Source organism: Microcaecilia unicolor, chromosome 5 (assembly GCF_901765095.1).
Source record: "Microcaecilia unicolor chromosome 5, aMicUni1.1, whole genome shotgun sequence".
In the NCBI taxonomy this organism is placed as follows: domain Eukaryota; kingdom Metazoa; phylum Chordata; class Amphibia; order Gymnophiona; family Siphonopidae; genus Microcaecilia; species Microcaecilia unicolor.
The window spans coordinates 17,800,208-17,820,513 of NC_044035.1; the positions used below are offsets into that span (position 1 = coordinate 17,800,208).

Consider the following 20,306-nt stretch of genomic DNA (forward strand, 5'->3'; position numbering starts at 1 on the left):
ACTATTGGAGATTCTACATGGAACGTTGCTACTATTGGAGATTCTGTTGCTACTATTGGAGATTCTACATGGAATGTTGCTATTCCACTAGCAACATTCCATGTAGAAGGCTGCGCAGGCTTCTGTTTCTGTATGTGCAGGACGTCAGACTCACAGAAGCAGAAGCCTGCACGGCCACATTGGTGATCTGGGGAACTGAGTTTGATTCCCACTGCAGGCACAGGCAGCTCCTTGTGACTCTGGGCAAGTCACTTAACCCTCCATTGCCCAATGTAAGCCGCATTGAGCCTGCCATGAGTGGGAAAGCGCGGGGTACAAATGTAACAAAAAATAAATATTTCTTATTCTTGCTGTATACCTCCTTGAGTGAATTCCGTCAAAAAGGGGGTAAATAAATCCTAATAAATAAATCTATGAAAATTTGGATTTTGCTAAATTACTGTCGTAAAAGAATGCACATAGAGGGGAATTTTCAATATGATGTTTAAGTCCAACTTTGGACGTTTTGCTAAAAAAAAGTCAAAAATTCAAGTGGGGGATATAGACATTTTCAAAATAAGAAAACGTTTATCTTTTTATGCATATGCTCAGTTATTCTCTTCCCAACGCAGCTGTTCGCGCTTCAGTGTGCAAATAACTACCATCTCTGCTCGTGTGCTATATGGCTGACACTGAATGTTTCTCCTGATGAAGCTCAGTTGAGAAGAGAATAACTTTGAGAAGATAAGTGTGCACCTGCAAGATTTAAGACTGCTGATAAGCTATGTTTTTGTATTGACATTATTAATAAATACAATACAAAAAAGGCTTTCAGAAAAAAAATGAAAACAGATTTTATTACTAAAGAGTAATTATATAATACACACCAAAGATAAATGAGACAGCTTGGTCTCTTAGATCAAAAAATGTGCAGTCAAGAATAAATCACAGTTTCTCTTTAATGAGAAATTACATATAAACATCATTATTAGCTAAACTAAGCATCTACTATAATAAAACTCACCCTCAACGTTCTGAAGACAACGTTCTGAAGTCACTCAGTCACTCACTGAAGGGTTCATGGATTCATGGTGGTGAAGCCACAACACTGACCATGTCTCTCTGCCCCGCCCTCGCATGACGGACCAATCAGAAAAAACACACTCAACATTCTGAAACACAAAGGACCATCACAACACCATTCCCAGGCAACACTAGGCAACGTAAGACGGACCAATCAGAGGAAAGTACGTGACAATAAGGGAGGAGCATTCCCCAGCAGAATGGCTCATTATCTGGGCAGCACGGAGAGCACAGAACCACCGCTGGAACGAGAGAAGAATATTCCTGCTGTGGGTATGTGCAAAAATAGACCGGGGGGGGTGGGGGGGGGGAGGGAGAAATTTTTAAATGCCTAATGCCAGTACTGAAGAGTGCCAGAGGGCCTATAGCACAGACTATATTTGGGATCGCTTGACATGGAGTCAGAGGAGCCGGAAAACAACATGCCCGTCACCATCTGGGACGTGGGCGAACAGGACAAGCTGCGGCCCAGCTGGAAGGATTACCCGCGACCCAGCCAGCAGCAAACAGCGACCAAGGAAGGGGGAGGAGTACTCCTTCCCTGCCTAGAAATCGCTGGAGACTGGCTGCAAAACTAACGAAACAACCGCACACCAACGCACCACCTCCATCATTAGAAAGGCATCCACTCTTTGTTCAACAGAAATGCAAACTAATAATACAAAACAAACAAAGAATACATGGTTTCTCAGGCGGCTGCAGGTAACTCCCCGCCCCCTTCCTCTTCCCCTTTTGCCGAAGCGGCCAAGGACGTGCCCAACCATCCCCAGCCTCAGGCAAGCTGTCTCCCACCTCGGGGATTCCCCGAGCACCCGGAAAAAGACGGCGCTGATTCCTGCATCCCATAAATGTTCCAGCATTCCCCTGCAGCCGTCAACAACCTGCACACACACCACACACACACACAAAATAACTCTGTGACACATACACACACACACAAAAAAACCCCACATGCTAGCGCCCGTTTCATTGGTTTCGGAAACGGGCCTTTTTTTACTAGTAAACTAATAAATCCTAACTACACACCAGAGCCAGTTCAGAATCCTTTAACAATAATCTATTACTGGTACATTCAAGTAAAACCTTAAATAGCTCTTAACATTCCCAGCTGTTCTTCATCAGGATTTAAATCTGCAACTTGATCCCTCTCAGGGTTGTAGTTTTGTTTGAAACAAATCACCATTTAAAAATAAGTAAACACTGATCAGTTTCTTCAAATGAACTTCAGCAACAAATAGCAGCTCCAGCTGATTCCCATCAAGGTTTTAAGATAGCTTGTTATTCCTTGCTGGTTCAACTACAAGCAGATCCACTTTGTTGTGCAAATGCCTTTAGAAGCACAGACAAACTTAAAGCACCAAGCAGTTCAGATAATCAAAGTGTGCTAAAAAGTTCTTATGTAAATAAATTCACCAAAGATCAAAATCCAATCTTCAAACAAGTTCCCAGGCAACACAGAACTGTGTTTCATTTACACTTCATCAGGAGTGAGGCTACTACTACTACTTAAAATTTCTGTAGCGCTACTAGACGTACACAGCGCTGTACACTTGAACATGAAGAGACAATCCGTGCTCGACAGAGCTTACAGTCTAATCAGAACAGACAAACAGGCCAGAGGTTCCGTGCGGGTTCCCAAAGAGTAGCAAGATTCCATGCAGAACCCCAAAGAGCAGCAAGATTCTGGAATCTCAAAAGAATAGCAGATTCCAGAATCCCAAAGACTACTACTTTTACTACTACTTATCATTTCTATAGCGCTACTAGACGTACGCAGCACAGTACACTTGAACATGAAGAGACAATCCGTGCTCGACAGAGCTTACAGTCTAATCAGGACAAATAAGGCATAAGGACAAAGAGTAGCAAGATTCTTTGCGGAATCCCAAAGAGTAGCAAGATTCCGGAATCCCAAAGACTACTACTTGTACTACTACTTATCATTTCTATAGCGCTACTACGCGTACACAGCGCTGTACACTTGAACATGAAGAGACAGTCCGTGCTCGACAGAGCTTACAGTCTAATCAGGACAAATAAGGCATAAGGACAAAGAGTAGCAAGATTCTGTGCGGAATCCCAAAGAGTAGCAAGATTCTGTGCGGAATCCCAAAGAGTAGCAAGATTCTGTGCGGAATCCCAAAGAGTAGCAAGATTCCGGAATCCCAAAGAGCAGCAAGATTCTGTGCGGAATCCCAAAGAGTAGCAAGATTCCATGCAGAACCCCAAAGAGCAGCAAGATTCTGGAATCTCAAAAGAGTAGCAAGATTCCAGAATCCCAAAGACTACTACTTTTACTACTACTTATCATTTCTATAGCGCTACTAGACGTACGCAGTGCTGTACACTTGAACATGAAGAGACAGTCCCTGCTCGACAGAGCTTACAATCTAATCAGGACAGACAGATAAGGGATAAGGACAAAGAGTAGTAAGATTCCGGAATCCCAAAGAGTAGCAAGATTCTGTGCGGTATCCCAAACACTACTACTACTTATCATTTCTATAGCGCTACTAGATGTACGCAGCGCTGTACACTTGAACATGAAGAGACAGTCCCTGCTCGACAGAGCTTACAATCTATAATTTGAATCTAAAAACATACAAGCAATCCAATAGTTACTAAAGAACCACACTTCTCACATTATTATTATTATTTGTATTGACATTATGAGATATTTGTGGATTTGGAAAATTGATTATTTTGTGTAAAAATTGGGAAGGAGTTTTTTTTTTTTTCTGACTAGTGATGCATTCTTTGAAAGGCTCTCCGGCACTGTTTTGGCTGGTAGTAGTCACTGAAATCAAATTCTCCTTGCCATTATTTTGTTTAAAGCATTTGCTGGTTGGATTTTCTTGTTCAACTTCCTTTAGGCTTTTTATTTTGGAATTGTTTGTGAGTTTTAGTGCTGTTATTGGGTTGGTGCTTTTTTCACATTAAAAAAAAAAATCAACATCATTGAATATGAGAGATTTCAGGTACGCAGGAGGCACAGGGCCATTGCAGATGTTCCGTTAATACCCTCTGCTCCACTCTCATGCTGTTTTGAGCCCCCAAACCCAAATATATGTACATAAGTACATAAGTAGTGCCATACTGGGAAAGACCAAAGGTCCATCTAGCCCAGCATCCTGTCACCGACAGTGGCCAATCCAGGTCAAGGGCACCTGGCACGCTCCCCAAACGTAAAAACATTCCAGACAAGTTATACCTAAAAATGCGGAATTTTTCCAAGTCCATTTAATAGCGGTCTATGGACTTGTCCTTTAGGAATCTATCTAACCCCTTTTTAAACTCCGTCAAGCTAACCGCCCGTACCACGTTCTCCGGCAACGAATTCCAGAGTCTAATTACACGTTGGGTGAAGAAAAATTTTCTCCGATTCGTTTTAAATTTACCACACTGTAGCTTCAACTCATGCCCTCTAGTCCTAGTATTTTTGGATAGCGTGAACAGTCGCTTCACATCCACCCGATCCATTCCACTCATTATTTTATACACTTCTATCATATCTCCCCTCAGCCGTCTCTTCTCCAAGCTGAAAAGCCCTAGCCTTCTCAGCCTCTCTTCATAGGAAAGTCGTCCCATCCCCACTATCATTTTCGTCGCCCTTCATAAGTACATAAGTACATAAGTAGTGCCATACTGGGAAAGACCAAAGGTCCATCTAGCCCAGCATCCTGTCACCGACAGTGGCCAATCCAGGTCAAGGGCACCTGGCACGCTCCCCAAACGTAAAAACATTCCAGACAAGTTATACCTAAAAATGCGGAATTTTTCCAAGTCCATTTAATAGCGGTCTATGGACTTGTCCTTTAGGAATCTATCTAACCCCTTTTTAAACTCCGTCAAGCTAACCGCCCGTACCACATTCTCCGGCAACGAATTCCAGAGTCTAATTACACGTTGGGTGAAGAAAAATTTTCTCCGATTCGTTTTAAATTTACCACACTGTAGCTTCAACTCATGCCCTCTAGTCCTAGTATTTTTGGATAGCGTGAACAGTCGCTTCACATCCACCCGATCCATTCCACTCATTATTTTATACACTTCTATCATATCTCCCCTCAGCCGTCTCTTCTCCAAGCTGAAAAGCCCTAGCCTTCTCAGCCTCTCTTTATAGGAAAGTCGTCCCATCCTCACTATCATTTTCGTCGCCCTTCATAAGTACATAAGTACATAAGTAGTGCCATACTGGGAAAGACCAAAGGTCCATCTAGCCCAGCATCCTGTCACCGACAGTGGCCAATCCAGGTCAAGGGCACCTGGCACGCTCCCCAAACGTAAAAACATTCCAGACAAGTTATACCTAAAAATGCGGAATTTTTCCAAGTCCATTTAATAGCGGTCTATGGACTTGTCCTTTAGGAATCTATCTAACCCCTTTTTAAACTCCGTCAAGCTAACCGCCCGTACCACGTTCTCCGGCAACGAATTCCAGAGTCTAATTACACGTTGGGTGAAGAAAAATTTTCTCCGATTCGTTTTAAATTTACCACACTGTAGCTTCAACTCATGCCCTCTAGTCCTAGTATTTTTGGATAGCGTGAACAGTCGCTTCACATCCACCCGATCCATTCCACTCATTATTTTATACACTTCTATCATATCTCCCCTCAGCCGTCTCTTCTCCAAGCTGAAAAGCCCTAGCCTTCTCAGCGTAACAGTATCTCGGGAAGGTCTCTTGCTGAGGCTCCGTAACTTCTATTCTAGTGTATATGATGGCCAAATTGATATCTTAGTTTAACAATAGTTGTATTGAGTGCCATGAATGCTTTAAAGACGTTACAGCTTCCTCTCTGTTAGATCACAACATTCATTGTTTAGAGAGAGCCTAGACACTGTATTTTTGTTCCCAGTTTGCACAAAGCATGCCATTAATCCTGTAGATCAATAATGCGTGGCTGCACTTCAAGCAAAGGTGTCCTCAATTTTACACGTTAGGATTTTCTGCAGTCTGTAGTAATGTCTTTGAGGCTGTCTGGTTCAGGCCTTTGCTTTCTTGCCAGCATCACATTAGCAACTTTCACAACATCATCAACGAGCTGCACAGTTTATCCTCACAGCGGAAATAAATTTAGGTGAAAATTACAGAGCACTTTTTTTTTCACTTATTCAAGTATACCCACGAGTATCTTGTCTCTTTCTGCTTCACGGAAACAATGTCTGCCTGTATGAGAGCCATCTGTAGCTTGTGCAGAGCAGTCGCACATAGCGATTGACTGGTCTGCGCATGCTCAGCTCGCCCACTGGCTTCCCCGATATCGCATGCAAATGAGCTGGGTCGCAAAAGCAACGAGCAGCTCATTTGCATGCGATTCTCTTTGTGTTTCTAAATCGGTAAAGTTTTACCGATTTGGAAACGCAGACGGATTCTTAACGGGACCTTTGTGCATCTGCCTCTTATCTCAGATCTTATGGGCAACAGTGCAAGAAGATCCTCTGTGCTTCAGATTGTGAGCTCTCGCTGACTATTTAAAAAAAACAACCCAAAAACCAGAATCTATAGTAACATAGTAGATGACGGCAGAAAAAGACCTGCACAGTCCGTCCAGTCTGCCCAACAAGATAACTCATATGTGCTACTTTTTGTGTATACCCTACTTTGATTTGTACCTGTCCTCTTCAGGGCACAGACCGTATAAGTCTGCCCAGCACTATCCCTGCCTCCCAACCACCAGCCCCGCCTCCCAACCACTGGCTCTGGCACAGACCGTATAAGTCTGCTCAGCTCTATCCTCGCCTCCCAACCACCGGCTCTGGCACAGACCGTATAAGTCTTCCCAGCACTATCCCCGCCTCCCTACCACCAGAATCTATGAGAAAGTATATGCAGCTGTTTGTCTCCATTCCAAACAGACTGGAATTATTGTGTCTAGTCATATTGTAACTAATTGACTAGCATCCTGTGTTCAACACTTAGTCTTATTAGTAGGATTCAGTTTGCCATCTCCAAGCTTACCGTATTGATTGTATTTATGCTTATATTTCATCATTTTACTGTTATGCTGTTAAAAGTTTTGTTTTTTTTTATTTCAAGCTGTATCTGCTCTAAGTTGCTGCCTTGGGTGAATGTTTCCATAAAGGCGGTTAATAAATACAATCTTGTTATGTGTAAACTGGTATCCCTTTAACCAGTATAGTCATCAAATCAGATCCACTGCTTCTAGTGTTGCTCTTGAAATCACGCTTTGCTGGAAAGCTTTTGTGGAGCAGTTGGAGTGGCCTAGTGGTTAGGGTGGTGGACTTTGGTCCTGAGGAACTGAGTTTGATTCCCACTTCAGGCACAGGCAGCTCCTTGTGACTCTGGGCAAGTCACTTAACCCTCCATTGCCCCATGTAAGCCGCATTGAGCCTGCCATGAGTGGGGAAAGCGCGGGGTACAAATGTAACAAAAATAAAATAGATACTATTGGAGATTCTACATGGAATGTTGCCTCCTCTCATGCAATTTCCTGTGAACGGAACGTGGCAGAGGGAAGACCTGGAGCTGGTCGAAGGGAGCCTGTCATGCTTCTGCTGGCATTCAATGTAAACTTTGAGAGTGAGAGAGATGAGAGAGCATTGCTGGAACCTTGGGGAGGAGGACAGAGACTATATTGGACTGGGGGGGGGGGGGAGATGCCAGCCCTGTGTATATTGCACCAATCAATTTCCGCATAGTTCAGTTTGGAGAGAGAAGCGAGCAGTGCTGGAACCGTGGGGAGAGGGAAAGAGAGTATACTGGCCTGGGGGAGGGAGGCGGTGGAGAGATGCCAGCCCCGTGTATATTGCACCTATCCATTTTAGCATAGTTGAATTTGGTTCCATGTGGTTCTCATATGGTAACGTTTGTTGTTTGTATGCTTTTGAATTTGTGGCCACTAAGTATAAGACATAAATGCAGGTGAAATGTATAGTTAAATAGAGAAATGGATTTAGTTAGATTTGCTTTGGTTTTGTATGCAGTGGTTTCGTTTCACAAGAGACAAAAGCATCAGAAACGTTTTATTAATTAGTCCCTTCCATGCCTTGTTAGTGTGGGGAGTAAGGGTCAAGGAATGTCTCTATATATATATTTGTTGGATATGAGCAGTTATTTTGCTGAGAGTTGTCCAGTGTGAGCTGGTTGTGTGTTTGGAGTTATTTATCGTCATTAATTACTTTCTACTCTCCAGTAGGCACTCTCCACTCATGACGTGATTTTTCTCTCCATCCCTTCATTTTCATGAGCTTGACTCTGCTCCAGCCACTGTAATTCACTGCCTCTCCCTTTTGTTTACACGCTTGCATTATTTCTCTATGCTGAACGTTTGCCAAGTTTAAGGCTGCACTAAAAACCCTTTTCCCAGTTCACATTTTGATGAACAGGCCAAACGCACATTGCGTAGCATTGCTAACTATTTCCTATGTACATACGTACCCTCAAGTTTGTACATCGGTCCTCTTTCCTGTTGCATTCTGGCGTTCCTTTCTGCTTGTCTGAGTTGAGAATTTTTAAACCCCTTTGCTTTACTTGTTAAGATAAACCATGTATCATCAAAACATAAACATGACCAGGGTAAACTGTAGTAGCACTGGGATTTTTACTGGTGGTGGTGGTGGGGTGTGTGTGTGGGGGGGGGGGGGGGGGGGAGTAATCTTTTTGTTACTTTGACAAAAGCAATCTTTTATAAAATTAGCCCCAAAATGTAATCTTTTATTTTCCGGTAAAAATAAAATGGTATAAAAAGGTTATCCATAATCACATGAAGAACAAAATTGTGCTGTAAAAACCTATAAAGAGGGTAGAAAGGCTCACCGGTGCGTATATTGTGCTAGTTCTGGAACAACTGGTGTCTGCACAGTGAGAAGATGTTGGTGACGTGTCCTGCTGGTGTGAGAGCGCAGTGCAAATTGGTGGATTAGGTTATACAATTGGACACCTCTTCAATTTTTTTTTTCTACGAAAGATAACTTCAAGTAGTTTTTTTAGGAACTACCAGTGTATGTTGGGTTTTTTTGGGACTGCTTTTGATAGTTGATATTTTTGATTTTTCACTACTGCCTAGAGTGGATTATATGTGCTTTGTCATTTGTTCGGGTTTTTGGGGAGCAGTCTTCTTTTTCTCTAATTAGTGGAGGTTTTTGGGGGACCGTTTTTTTTCTCTGTTTTTTTTTTTTTTTTGCTACATTTGGCCAATGATGATAAATTGGAATGATGTTGTGAGGCTGGAATGGCATCATGTGCCGTGTCTCATCCAGTGCTCTATGAGGTTTGAGGCCAATATTTATTTATATTGAGATAATTGTTGAGATGCCCAGTGTAATCTGCTCTAGACACTAGTTGTTGGTAAACACATTTTTGAATTTACCTGTTTTTGTAAAACACATGTGCTCGCAGGTCTGACATTGACTAAATCCTGGATGAGTTGGGGCAGTGTTTGATGGCAGTGTTTTGTTTTTTTATTTGCCTCTGAGTAGATGCAAATGTTTATTTAGCAAATTCTTAGCTTGGATGCCACCATCCTCTGCTGAATGTTGTCTCTCTGCACTTTCTTATAGTATGTCTTGTGTTTCTCTTCACACAGCAGTATGAGGAAAGGGAGCCCCAAGACCCAAGATATCCAAGTTCCTCCTCGTGTACCAGTTTGCCATAAATATACACAGGTAATGCTATAGAAGCCATATTAATTTTGATAGCCGCCTGGGAGTCTCCTCAAATTCCCCACAAATAGTCTGACATCAAGATGTTTCCTTTCTATTTTAAAAACATCTGTATCATCATATCGACAATTCAAAAAACTCAAAAATGTCAAAAAAAGGGGGGAAAAGTCTCAACAAGTACGACAGCCCTCATAAACAATTAGTTGAACGTACAAAAAGTCGTAGCAACAGACACTATAAAGCTAAGTGTTTTGGTGCACTTTATTTAACCATGTTGACATTGTTCTAAGTATATTCAAGGCTCCACAGATTTTTTGTGACTGTTCATGTGAAAAGCGATTTAAAAATATATGTAAAAAAATGTTGTTGTCTATGGGGGTTTTTTCAGTCTATGATGACTTTTTGTACGTACAACTAATTGTGTTTATGAGGGTTGTCGTACTTGTTGAGACTTTTCCCCCCTTTTTTTGACATTTTTGAGTAATTTTTGAGTTTTTTGAATTGTCGATATGATGATATAGATGGTTTTGCTTCTATTTGGGTTTTTGAAATTTTCGCGATAAACTAACAGTTTTGTCGATCTGTGTAGTACATTGTGATTTCCTTTCTATTTTAGCCAACACTTATGGCAATGCTGTGTGGATCCTGCTTTATTGGTAATAGGTTAACAATCCAAGAATTACCCTTTTGAATAACTGGGAGACTGCCCCATAGGAGCAGCTAAGGTGTTTTGTCCCTGATGCAGGCAGTTGTTGTCCAGACATCTAGATTTTATTAATTTGGCTCAAAGTTAATTCATTTTGATACAGTAGATGTTGGGTATTAATATTTAAAGCTGCTAGTCTGCTTAAAGTCATCGGGTAAATTCCTAACACAGATTGGCTCCTTTGTTACATAATAGATATCACTATACATTTTAAAAGGAACTTCTCGCTCTGTTTGGTTCATCTTGAGTTTCACTCTACGCTTCCTGAAGCAGCTTGAGATGTTTACTTTAAAGTAAAGGGTACTTTTGAGATTGATCACCTCTACACAGTAAGGAGATGGATGATTATATTATCATAAACTGCAAGGTTTTAATCTGCCTAACTTGAATGTCCTGGACTAGGAGCAGTGTTATATATATCTTCTAAAGAATATTGTTCCACAGAAGTTTATTATAAGAAAATGTTCTTATCCTGCTAGACCAGTCCAAAGTGGGTTGTGTCCCTCTTGCCCCCCCTCAACCAGCAGATGGGGGCAGAGCTGAGCTGAGCTGTCCATGGCATCATTAGTATAAGGAGCAGTGCAGCCTTGGAACTCATCAACATTTCTGTGCCTCAAAGTGAAGGTGCAGCTTGGACTGATGCAGTAGATGTCTTTGAAGCAACCCTGATTCCCACAGGCTTGTGGCCCTGTGGTTGAATCCATAGGCTGCAGAATGGGGTGGGGCACAGGGCCATTGCCCAACCCAGCATCTGCAACTAGAGAAATTTGGGGTGAGGCTGGTGATTGGTTTACTTGGATCCTCCAACCGAAAAGGTGGTGTTCTGCCCTTGGTTGAGTCCCTTGGACAGTGTTGGCTCTGAAGAATCAGTACATGGATTAATGGCTGGTGAGTCTTGCATGATGGAGGTAAGTGATGCTACCCTGGCTGGTATTCTTACCTGATCAGACCAGTTCAAAATAGGGCCATTATGTGGTAGCCTTGCTTTTCGAGAGTTTCCACTCTGCTCGGCTCATGTTGGCCTCAATTTTGGGGACAATATAATCTTCTGGTATCTTAAACGCCAAAATCCTGGGTTGCATGGCAATGTTTCTGGAGCAGTCTTCCACTAATGATCGTGGTTGGTCCAAAGCTTTAAGCAATACTGTTCAGGCAGCCCTTCCCTCTTCTGGTAGGTAGTATGGGTTGAGGAATTAGCTGGGGTTCTCCCTCCCCCCCCCCCCACCATCACCCAGTGTGCAAAACTGGGTTCTGGCTGTGTCCCTTCAAAGTTGGTTTAGGTTCTTCTATTGGAGGTTGGTTACTGCTTTAGGAAATTTATCTTCACCCTTGTGGTAGATTTCAGGAACAGTGGGTCACAGGAACTGTCAAAGGTTCCAGATTCTCCATGCCTTGAGATTAAGAGCAGAATGGCATCTCTCTTCTGAGCACACTACCAAAACCCTTATCCATACTCTTATGATCTCTCACTTAGACTATTGCAACATGCTTCTCACAGGTCTCCCACTTAGCCATCTCTCTCCTCTTCAATCTGTTCAAAATTCTGCTGCATGACTAATATTCCGCCAGTGTCGTTATGCTCATACTAGCCCTCTCCTCAAGTCACTTCACTGGCTTCCTATCCCTTTCCGCATACAGTTGAAACTCCTCTTATTGACTTACAAGTGCATTCACTCCTCAGTTCCTCAGTACCTCTCCACTCTTATCTCTCTCTACGTTCACTGGGTAAATCTCTCTTATCTGCACTCTTCTCCTCCACTGCCAACTCCAGACTCTGTTCCTTTTATCTTGCTGCACCATATGCCTGGAATAGACTTCCTGAGCCGGTACGTCAAGCTCCATCTCTGGCCGTCTTCAAATCTAAGGTAAAAGCTCACCATTTTTGATGCTACTTTTAACTCTTAACCCCTATTCACCCTTGCATGTTTTATCTTTCCCACCTTATTAATTTCCTTACCCTTATTTGTCCTGATTAGATTGTAAGCTCTTTCGAGCAGGGACTGTCTCTTCATGTTCAAGTGTACAGCGCTGCGTACATCTAGTAGCGCTATAGAAATGATAATTCTCCGAGGACAAGCAGGCTTCAATCTTCTCATAAGTGGGTGACACCGATCCACTTTGCCCGGTCCAGCTTTTGCCATAGTAAAAAAAAAAAAATAAAGAGAGAGTTTGTGGAGCACAAGCCGCGCTCTACCGGGCATACATGAATGCGGTCTCCTCAGTTCTCTCTTTTTTTTTCCGCATGAGAAGGTGCGTTTTTTTTTTTGTCCTCTCCTCACTTTCCCAGTTTTTTGAGAGCTTTTAGTGCCTTTCGGTCGTCTTTTTTTTTTTTTTTCTGCTTCTCTTGTGGCTCCTTTAATTGGGCCTTACAAACCCGTCCTTTATTTTTCCTTAGTTTTATTTTGTCTTGGTTTGTTTTCTTTATTTTCTGCATCATTGGGCCGTTTTTAGGCCCTGACTTTTGGTCAGATTTTTCGCTTTCTTTTTCTCCATGCCTTGCCCCTTTTTCAGGTGTTAGCCGATTACGGTCTGAACAAATACATGGTATGAATGAATACAAAGTGATATTGTAGTAGAATGAGGTACATGTATGGTAGGTACAGTTGGGGGGAAGTTAGAGAGGGAAAGGGGGAAGAAGAGTCAGTTAATGTTCGTTATGGTCTTTGGTTACATTGTGTCACAAGTGACCAGGTATTTTTATGTTGGGTCGGTGGGGTATGTTCTTCTGAACAGGTCTGTCTTTAATGCTTTCCGAAAATTTAGGTGGTCAAGCGTAGTTTTTACTGCTTTTGGCAATGCATTCCATAGTTGTGCGCTTAGGTAGGAAAAGCTGGTTGTGTAGGTGGATTTGTATTTGAGTCCTTTGCTGCTTGGGTGAAGTCTGAGGTGGCAGTGCATGAGATTATGGGCTGTGCGCTCTTAGACATTGTGGCCTCCATGTTGGAGTGACTCAGGATGCTTGGGATGAGAGGGATGTTTCCTGACATAGTTGATATGTAAGAGATCATGGTCTTCCTCCCAATTGGGTTCATAAAGCTTTGCTCTAACAGGATGATAAGAAGTGAAATTTGTTCTTACCTGCTGTTTTCATGTCCTTGAGTCCTGCTAGACCAGTCCAGGATTCACTTAGGAAGACTAAGGTTTCAGTTTTCCCCCTTTTGACCTCTTTTTAAAAAAAAAATTTTAATGGTTGAATTGAGCTCTAGTGTTTTCCTTGGGAAGTGCTAGGAACTTTGTCATCAGGTAGGCATGCATTTGTCACGTTACATAGTAACATATAGTAGATGACGGCAGAAAAAGACTTGCACGGTCCATCTAGTCTGCCCAAGATAAACTCATATGTGTATACCTTACCTTGATTTGTACCTGTCTTTTCCAGGGCACAGACCGTATAAGTCTGTCCAGCAGTATTTCCTGCCTCCCAACCACCAGTCCCGCCTCCCATCACCGGCTCTGGCACAGACCCCGTATATGTCTGCCCTCCCCTATCCTAGCCTCTCAACCACCAACCCCTCTTCCCCCCGCCACCCAATTTCAGCTAAGCTTCTGTGGATCCATTCCTTCTGCACAGGATTCCTTTATGCCTATCCCACGCATGTTTGAATTCCGTTACCGTTTTCATCTCCACCACCTCCCGCGGGAGGGCATTCCAAGCGTTCACCACCCTCTCTGTGAAGAAATACTTCCTGACATCTTTCCTGAGTCTGCCCCCCTTCAATCTCATTTCATGTCCTCTCGTTCTACCGCCTTCCCATCTCACGTTAATATGTTCAGTTGTTTTTTCTGATGCTTTGTCACTCCTTATACTAGTGATGTCACTGAAAACTCCATCTGCTGGTTGAGGAGGGGGCATAAACCCAACTTGTCTGAACTGGTTTAGTTGGAATCAAATAAATTAGCAAGTAGGAACAAATTTTACTATACATATTATTGGAATGCCATTCTCTTTCCATTTCCTAAGGTAGGTTCCCTTCATATGGTGTGATTTGTTTTTTTGGAACCTTTTATTTGCCTTTGTTAGGGGATAAGGTTATCTGTATTTGCATTTTTAGCAGGAACAGAAAATCTAGGCCAGTTTTTCTTTCCTGTTTTCTGGAGTATGTTATCTTGTTTCAGTGTGTCACTAGACTCGAATGCAAAGCACAACTGGATGAATGGTACTGCTTGTTATGTGAGTCGGCAGACTATCAAGTAATGGTAACACAAGCCAACAGGAGTTACATTATAGTGAATGTCATTTGCCGCCTTGTTCACTTATGATCTTGCTAACTTTAACATAGTTCCTTGCCTACTTAAAAACAATATATTTTTTTCACCTCAGGTATATCTTTAGCAGAGGATGGAAGAACATTTAACAGAAATACCAAATGTGCAGGCACCTGAGAGCCTGTTGCAAACAGGCTGCACAACTTCAAACTTATCAGAAAGTGATAACATGAGTACAGATGCAGACACAATATGTGAATCGAAGGACAGATTAAATACAAGATGTTGCAGTGAGGAAGACAAACCAGGAGAGAAATCTTTGTTGGAACTGAGCGGTGAATTGCAGTCTGTGCCTGGAAGCAACGACATGACTGAAGGAGAGCAACATGGATTATCGGATATCGTTGGCAGTGGGGAATCCTGTGCTAAAATCCATGTGGAGGGATTACAGAGAACAGACTGTTTGCCCAGTGAAGATTTTGCACAGCAGCAAACAAAAACCAACGGGCATGAGCAGTCTGTAACGGAACTACTGCAAGAATTAGGGACTTGTGATTCAGCGGTCAAATCCATTAAACACCTTGATTCAAACAGTCCTTTTGACACAGAATGCAGCAAGAAACTTCTGTCCAAAATACAGTTTGGATTGTCACAGGAGACTTTGTTGGAGGAAATAGAATCTGAACTCCAATCAAAAGATCTTATCAAGGATTACCCAAATGGAATAAGACAGCGGGAACATACTCTAGCTATGCTGGAAAAATATGTGCACGAGAAATACCTGCAGCAAGAGAATGATATTAAGAGGTGAGGATCTCCTGAGCATTTTATTCTTGGCGTTAGCCGTTAAGCCCGTTAAAACGGGCGAGATTTCCAGCTACCCTCCTCGCCGCCGCTCCCTCCCCCTCCGTGCTGGGCCCCCTGCACTGACCTGACAGCGCCTCTTACCTCCGTGTGAAAGCGCTGCAGGCAGCAGCAGATCGCTCTGCTGCTGCCTGCAGCGCTTCCACACGGAGGTGAGAGGCGCTGTCAGGTCAGTGCAGGGGGCCTGATACGGAGGAGGGGGCGGGAGCGGCGGGGGGATGGGGGGAGGGTGGAGGTTGGTTTGCGCGATGTTCGTTTCCAGGCATCGGCGGCGTCCGACAGTCCGACTCCGTTTCCCTCTCTGTTCCGCCCTCTGACGTCATCACGTCTTGACGCGAGGGCGGGACAGAGAGGGAAGTCTCTACTGCGCATTTGCAGGTGAGTCGGTCACTTGCCGTTTATATGTTTGATATACAGGTGCTTATTTTGTACCTGGGGCAAAGGAGGGTTAAGTAACTTGCCCAGAGTCACAAGGAGCGGCAGTATATCAAATCCCATTAACAACATTCCATGCACAGATGTCTGGATCCGGAATGTACTTAGTCTGTTTTGTGAACCTGGTCTTAGGTGATATATAAATTTTATAACAGGCTGAAAGTTCTAGTTTTATGGTAGTTCTATCCCATTATGTTATCAGAGAGTCTCCTGTATTTCAGGATATGACAAGAGGCACAAACTTTGTGGGCAGAATTAGGGTTTTTAACATTCTTCTTGTTTAATAAATTTAATTCAAGTGTGGTTTTATTCTGCTTCACCAAAATTACATCAAGGTGGATTATAAAATATGTAAAATGTCATTCCCTCATAAAAATCAGTCCATCATATAATGCAATAAGAAGTTTATCATACAATGTTCAAACTGTCTTTTAGTAAGCAAACAATAGTTTTGTGTATTGTGAAATTTAAGATACCTGATTTCTGAAGTAACACTGTTTTCAGGCCTCTTCTAAAGACTAAATAGTCAATCTTTCTACAGACTTGAATTAACAATGGTGGTCTTTTTACTAAGCCGCGGTAAGGAATATAATGGGTGTCTGCGTTTATCGCCAGTTGATTTCTACCACGAACTAAGAATTCTACCACAGCTTAGTGAAAGACCCCCCAGTGTATTCTTTCCCCTGGGATCTTTATAACTAATGATTTTCTCAAGTGCTTTCACAGTGAAAAGAATTTTGGTGCTACCTTTAAAGATCAAGTGGCTAAGTTTCAGTATCCTTACTTTATACATTGGCGATAACAGTAAGAAATCTCTAACTTTTGGACTGCTGCAGTCGCTACGACATATTGAACTCTAGTACTCTTTATCCTTTTCCTCTCCTTTGCTGTTACTCGCTAATCTCTTTACTTCATTGATTTTGATTGTTTGCTGAATTGATGTATGTTTTTGCAGACTGATGTAAGCCACATTGAGCCTGCCCATGGGTGGGAAAATGTGGGATATAAATGCTATAAATAAATAAATAACCCATAGTTATTTTAAGTTAACAAAACACCCTTTTAAATAAATAATTTTTCTGTATTGATAACCAGTGCAACTGTATTAGTAAAGAGTCAGCTCTTTCTCTTTTCACTCATAAAAAATCAGGCTGGCTGCTGTATTATACAAAATTTGCAACCTATGAAATAATTTTCCAGGAATCCCCAAATAAATTAGCATCACACAGGCTTTTAAGAATAGCAGTCTTCCTCATGCCTTCATTAATAGTTGGCAAGTCTGGGTTTATATTTTTTTGTGGGGTTTTTTTGCCGTCATGTTTCAGAATGAATTTTGCTTAATGTAGAATAGACCAGGGGCGTATCTGCGTGGGGCCACAGGGGCCTGGGCCCCCGCAGATTTCGCCCTGGACCCCCCTACCGCCGTTAACCCTCCCCCGCCTACCGCCAACCCTTTCCCCGCCTACCGCCGTCACCTACCCCCGAGGTCCGCTCCTGCCGTTTTTTTTAAATATTATTTCAGCTGGCGGGGGACCCCAACCCCCGCCAGCCCAGCCGAGGTCTTCTTTAACTTCTTCATCCTCGTGCTGTTAAAGCTGCATGATGCATCCTTCCAGTTGGACGGAGTTTGACGTCGCAGCAGGTTAATGTCCTGCACGTACAACGTGCCGCGACGTCAAACTCCGTCCAACTGGAAGGATGCATCATGCAGCTTTAACAGCACGAGGATGAAGATGAAGTTAAAGAAGACCTCGGCTGGGCTGGCGGGGGTTGGGGTCCCCCGCCAGCTGAAGTAATATTTTAAAAAAGCGGCAGGAGCGGACCTCGGGAGTAGGTGACGGCGGTAGGCGGGGAAAGGGTTGGCGGTAGGCGGGGGAGGGTTGACGGCGGGGTGGGGGGGGGGTTATAATGTGCCCCCTCACTCTAGCCCCTGCCCCCCCCCCTACCGCCGAACCTCAGATATGCCCCTGGAATAGACTGCAGCACAGAAAGTCAAGGGCAATTACCATTGTGGTACCTGTTATTCATAGAGCTTTCTTAATGTAAACTTTTAAAACCTTTTTCTAATATAGTTTTGGTGATGATTGGCCTGATTGTAAATTAAAGTTCTTCATTTTTCTACAAGGTGTGTGTGTGTGTGTTGTCTTCCCTACAGTTCCCAGAAGATAAGCTTCAACTGTGTTCTGCAAGGACTGGCTGAGAAAGAGAGGGAGGAGATCAGTTCATTTACTTCACTAATCATTTGATTTCTTTTTTTTTTTTTTTTTTTTTTTTTAATAATTTTTATTGATATAACCACAATCAGATGCATACAATAATTTGCCATCTCACATGACTTATTTAGCCAGCAGTAACATCAGCTTCAACAAAAGCGAGTAAAAAAAAAAAACAACAGAGTCCCCTAAACTACTACATCCCCATACTAATCCTGCCTCCCTCCTCCCTCCCCATCCCGCATCATGGTGAGGCTGATACACGAGTTTGTAATTGTTCGTATAGTTGCCATATTTTATTGAATGCCTCCATATTGCCTCCTCTCTTCAACGCTGTTAATTTTGACATTTGGTGTAGGTAGTCCACTTTTTGACTTATCACTTGCATATCTGGAAGGGTCCGTTGTTTCCAGACCCTGGCAAGTGCTAGTTTCGCTGCAGCTAAATATTGAGTTGCCAGTTTGTAATGGGAGGTCATTTCATTTCAACCGAGATTACAAACAAGAATGTTGATTGTGCAAGTGTGAATTATTATTATTTTTTTTTTTTAATTTTAAGTAATTTGGATATTCTTTCTTTAGAAATGGGCCAAGACCACCATTTGTGAAAGCCAAAATTTGTGATCTGGGTTATATAACTTTGCTGCATAAGTGATCTTACAAAGAAAACTAGTTCAGCCCCCTGATTTCCTGGCAAATTCCTTCTTTCCAAACCTCCACTGACAGCTTTCAACCACCTCCTTTGATAAATTATTCTGGTGATTAGTGAACCTAAAATACTATCTTCTCACATGCATAATCAGTTTGAAAAAAAGTCTGACTGACCACAGGCAAGTAGATTTTTCATGAGTGAGGAAACAGCATCCTTGATCAAATCTGAGGAGGAGAACCCATATCTTCACTCTCCACCACTGTAGCCCTCTCTGGGGCCTCAACTGGGTCTGAAGTGGTGCGGGGCAGTTGAAGCATGCAAGGGCTAGGGGGTGGGATAAGAGAAGAGTGTGAGAGAGTTCGTGGTGGTGGGAAGATCAGTTAAGTGTGAAGGGGCTATATGGGGTAGAATGGAGCTATACATTCATCATGGAAGTCATGTACTTATGTACTCTAATTATCTCATAGTCATAAAGGCAGTTTTCCAATTCTGATCATCATTACTGTTGTATATACATTTAAATTTGATATTTTATAGATATTTATCGCTGGCTTATAATTTGCCTACTGCTACTACTATTTAGCATTTCTGTAGCGCTACAAAGCGTACGCAGCGCTGCACAAACAGAAGATGAAAGACAGTCCCTGCTCAAAGAGCTTACAATCTAATAGACAAAATAAAGCAAGCAAATCAATTAATGTGTAGAGGAAAGAGGAGAGGAGGGTAGGTGGAGGCGAGTGGTTACAATTGATTATGAGTCAAAAGCAATGTTAAAGAGGTGGGCTTTCAATCTAGATTTAAAGATGGTCAAGGATGGGCAAGATGTAGGGGCTCAGGAAGTCTATTCCAGGCATAGGGTGCAGCGAGACAGAAGGAGCGAAGTCTGGAGTTGGCAGTAGTGGAGAAGGGAACAGATAAGAAGGATTTATCCATGGAACGGACTTCCGTTTTGGATTGGATTTACACCACTGAAGTGCAGGTTTATTAGGATTCAGTCAAGCCTTACATTTCTTTCATTTTTATAGTTGTTACTTTTCACACTTAATGGTAGAAATTGGAAACGTGCTTCACAGCAGTTGGCAGACGAGGAACTACAGTATACAAGGTCACATGGGCTTCACAAGAATGAAGCCAGCAGCATAAACTTGGCTCTTGCTTTGATTTATTTTGTTTAATATATTTCCCGCTCCGTCAGTTGTATGAATGTTTTAATTTTTCCTTATATCAGCAAGGTGGTGGCTGTAATTTTGCCAGCTTTCATTTGCCACCTTCATTAAAATAGATGAGAGAGATGACAACTGTAGAGCGACTGGCCGAATCAGGCAGTCAGCCCCAAGAAGCAAACGAAGTAAGCGACACAACACACAAAGTAGCGAACAGAGGGGAAAAAGACAGTATAAAATATAATACTGAAAAAGGAAGGAGTGTGGTATCTCTTTCGATTGTTATATTTGCGAATCCCTGCTGTATGAGTAATCACATCTAACCCTTTTGTAAGTCAGGGTACAAAAAGGCTGCTAACTACAGGTCCGCCTGACCTCAGT

General features: G+C 42.6%; 1 protein-coding gene across 2 annotated transcripts in view; it reads left to right on the top strand.

Moving 5' to 3' along the window:
* Window positions 1-20,306, top strand: part of CCDC186 (coiled-coil domain containing 186) — a 193,935-nt gene that overhangs the window by 15,094 nt on the left and 158,535 nt on the right. For both annotated transcript variants that reach the window (XM_030202692.1, XM_030202693.1), the window contains exons 2-3: window positions 9,612-9,690; window positions 14,715-15,406. In XM_030202692.1, the coding sequence (XP_030058552.1) occupies window positions 14,733-15,406 (674 nt within the window). In that variant the 5' untranslated portion in view covers window positions 9,612-9,690; window positions 14,715-14,732. The remainder of the gene's footprint in view (window positions 1-9,611; window positions 9,691-14,714; window positions 15,407-20,306) is intronic.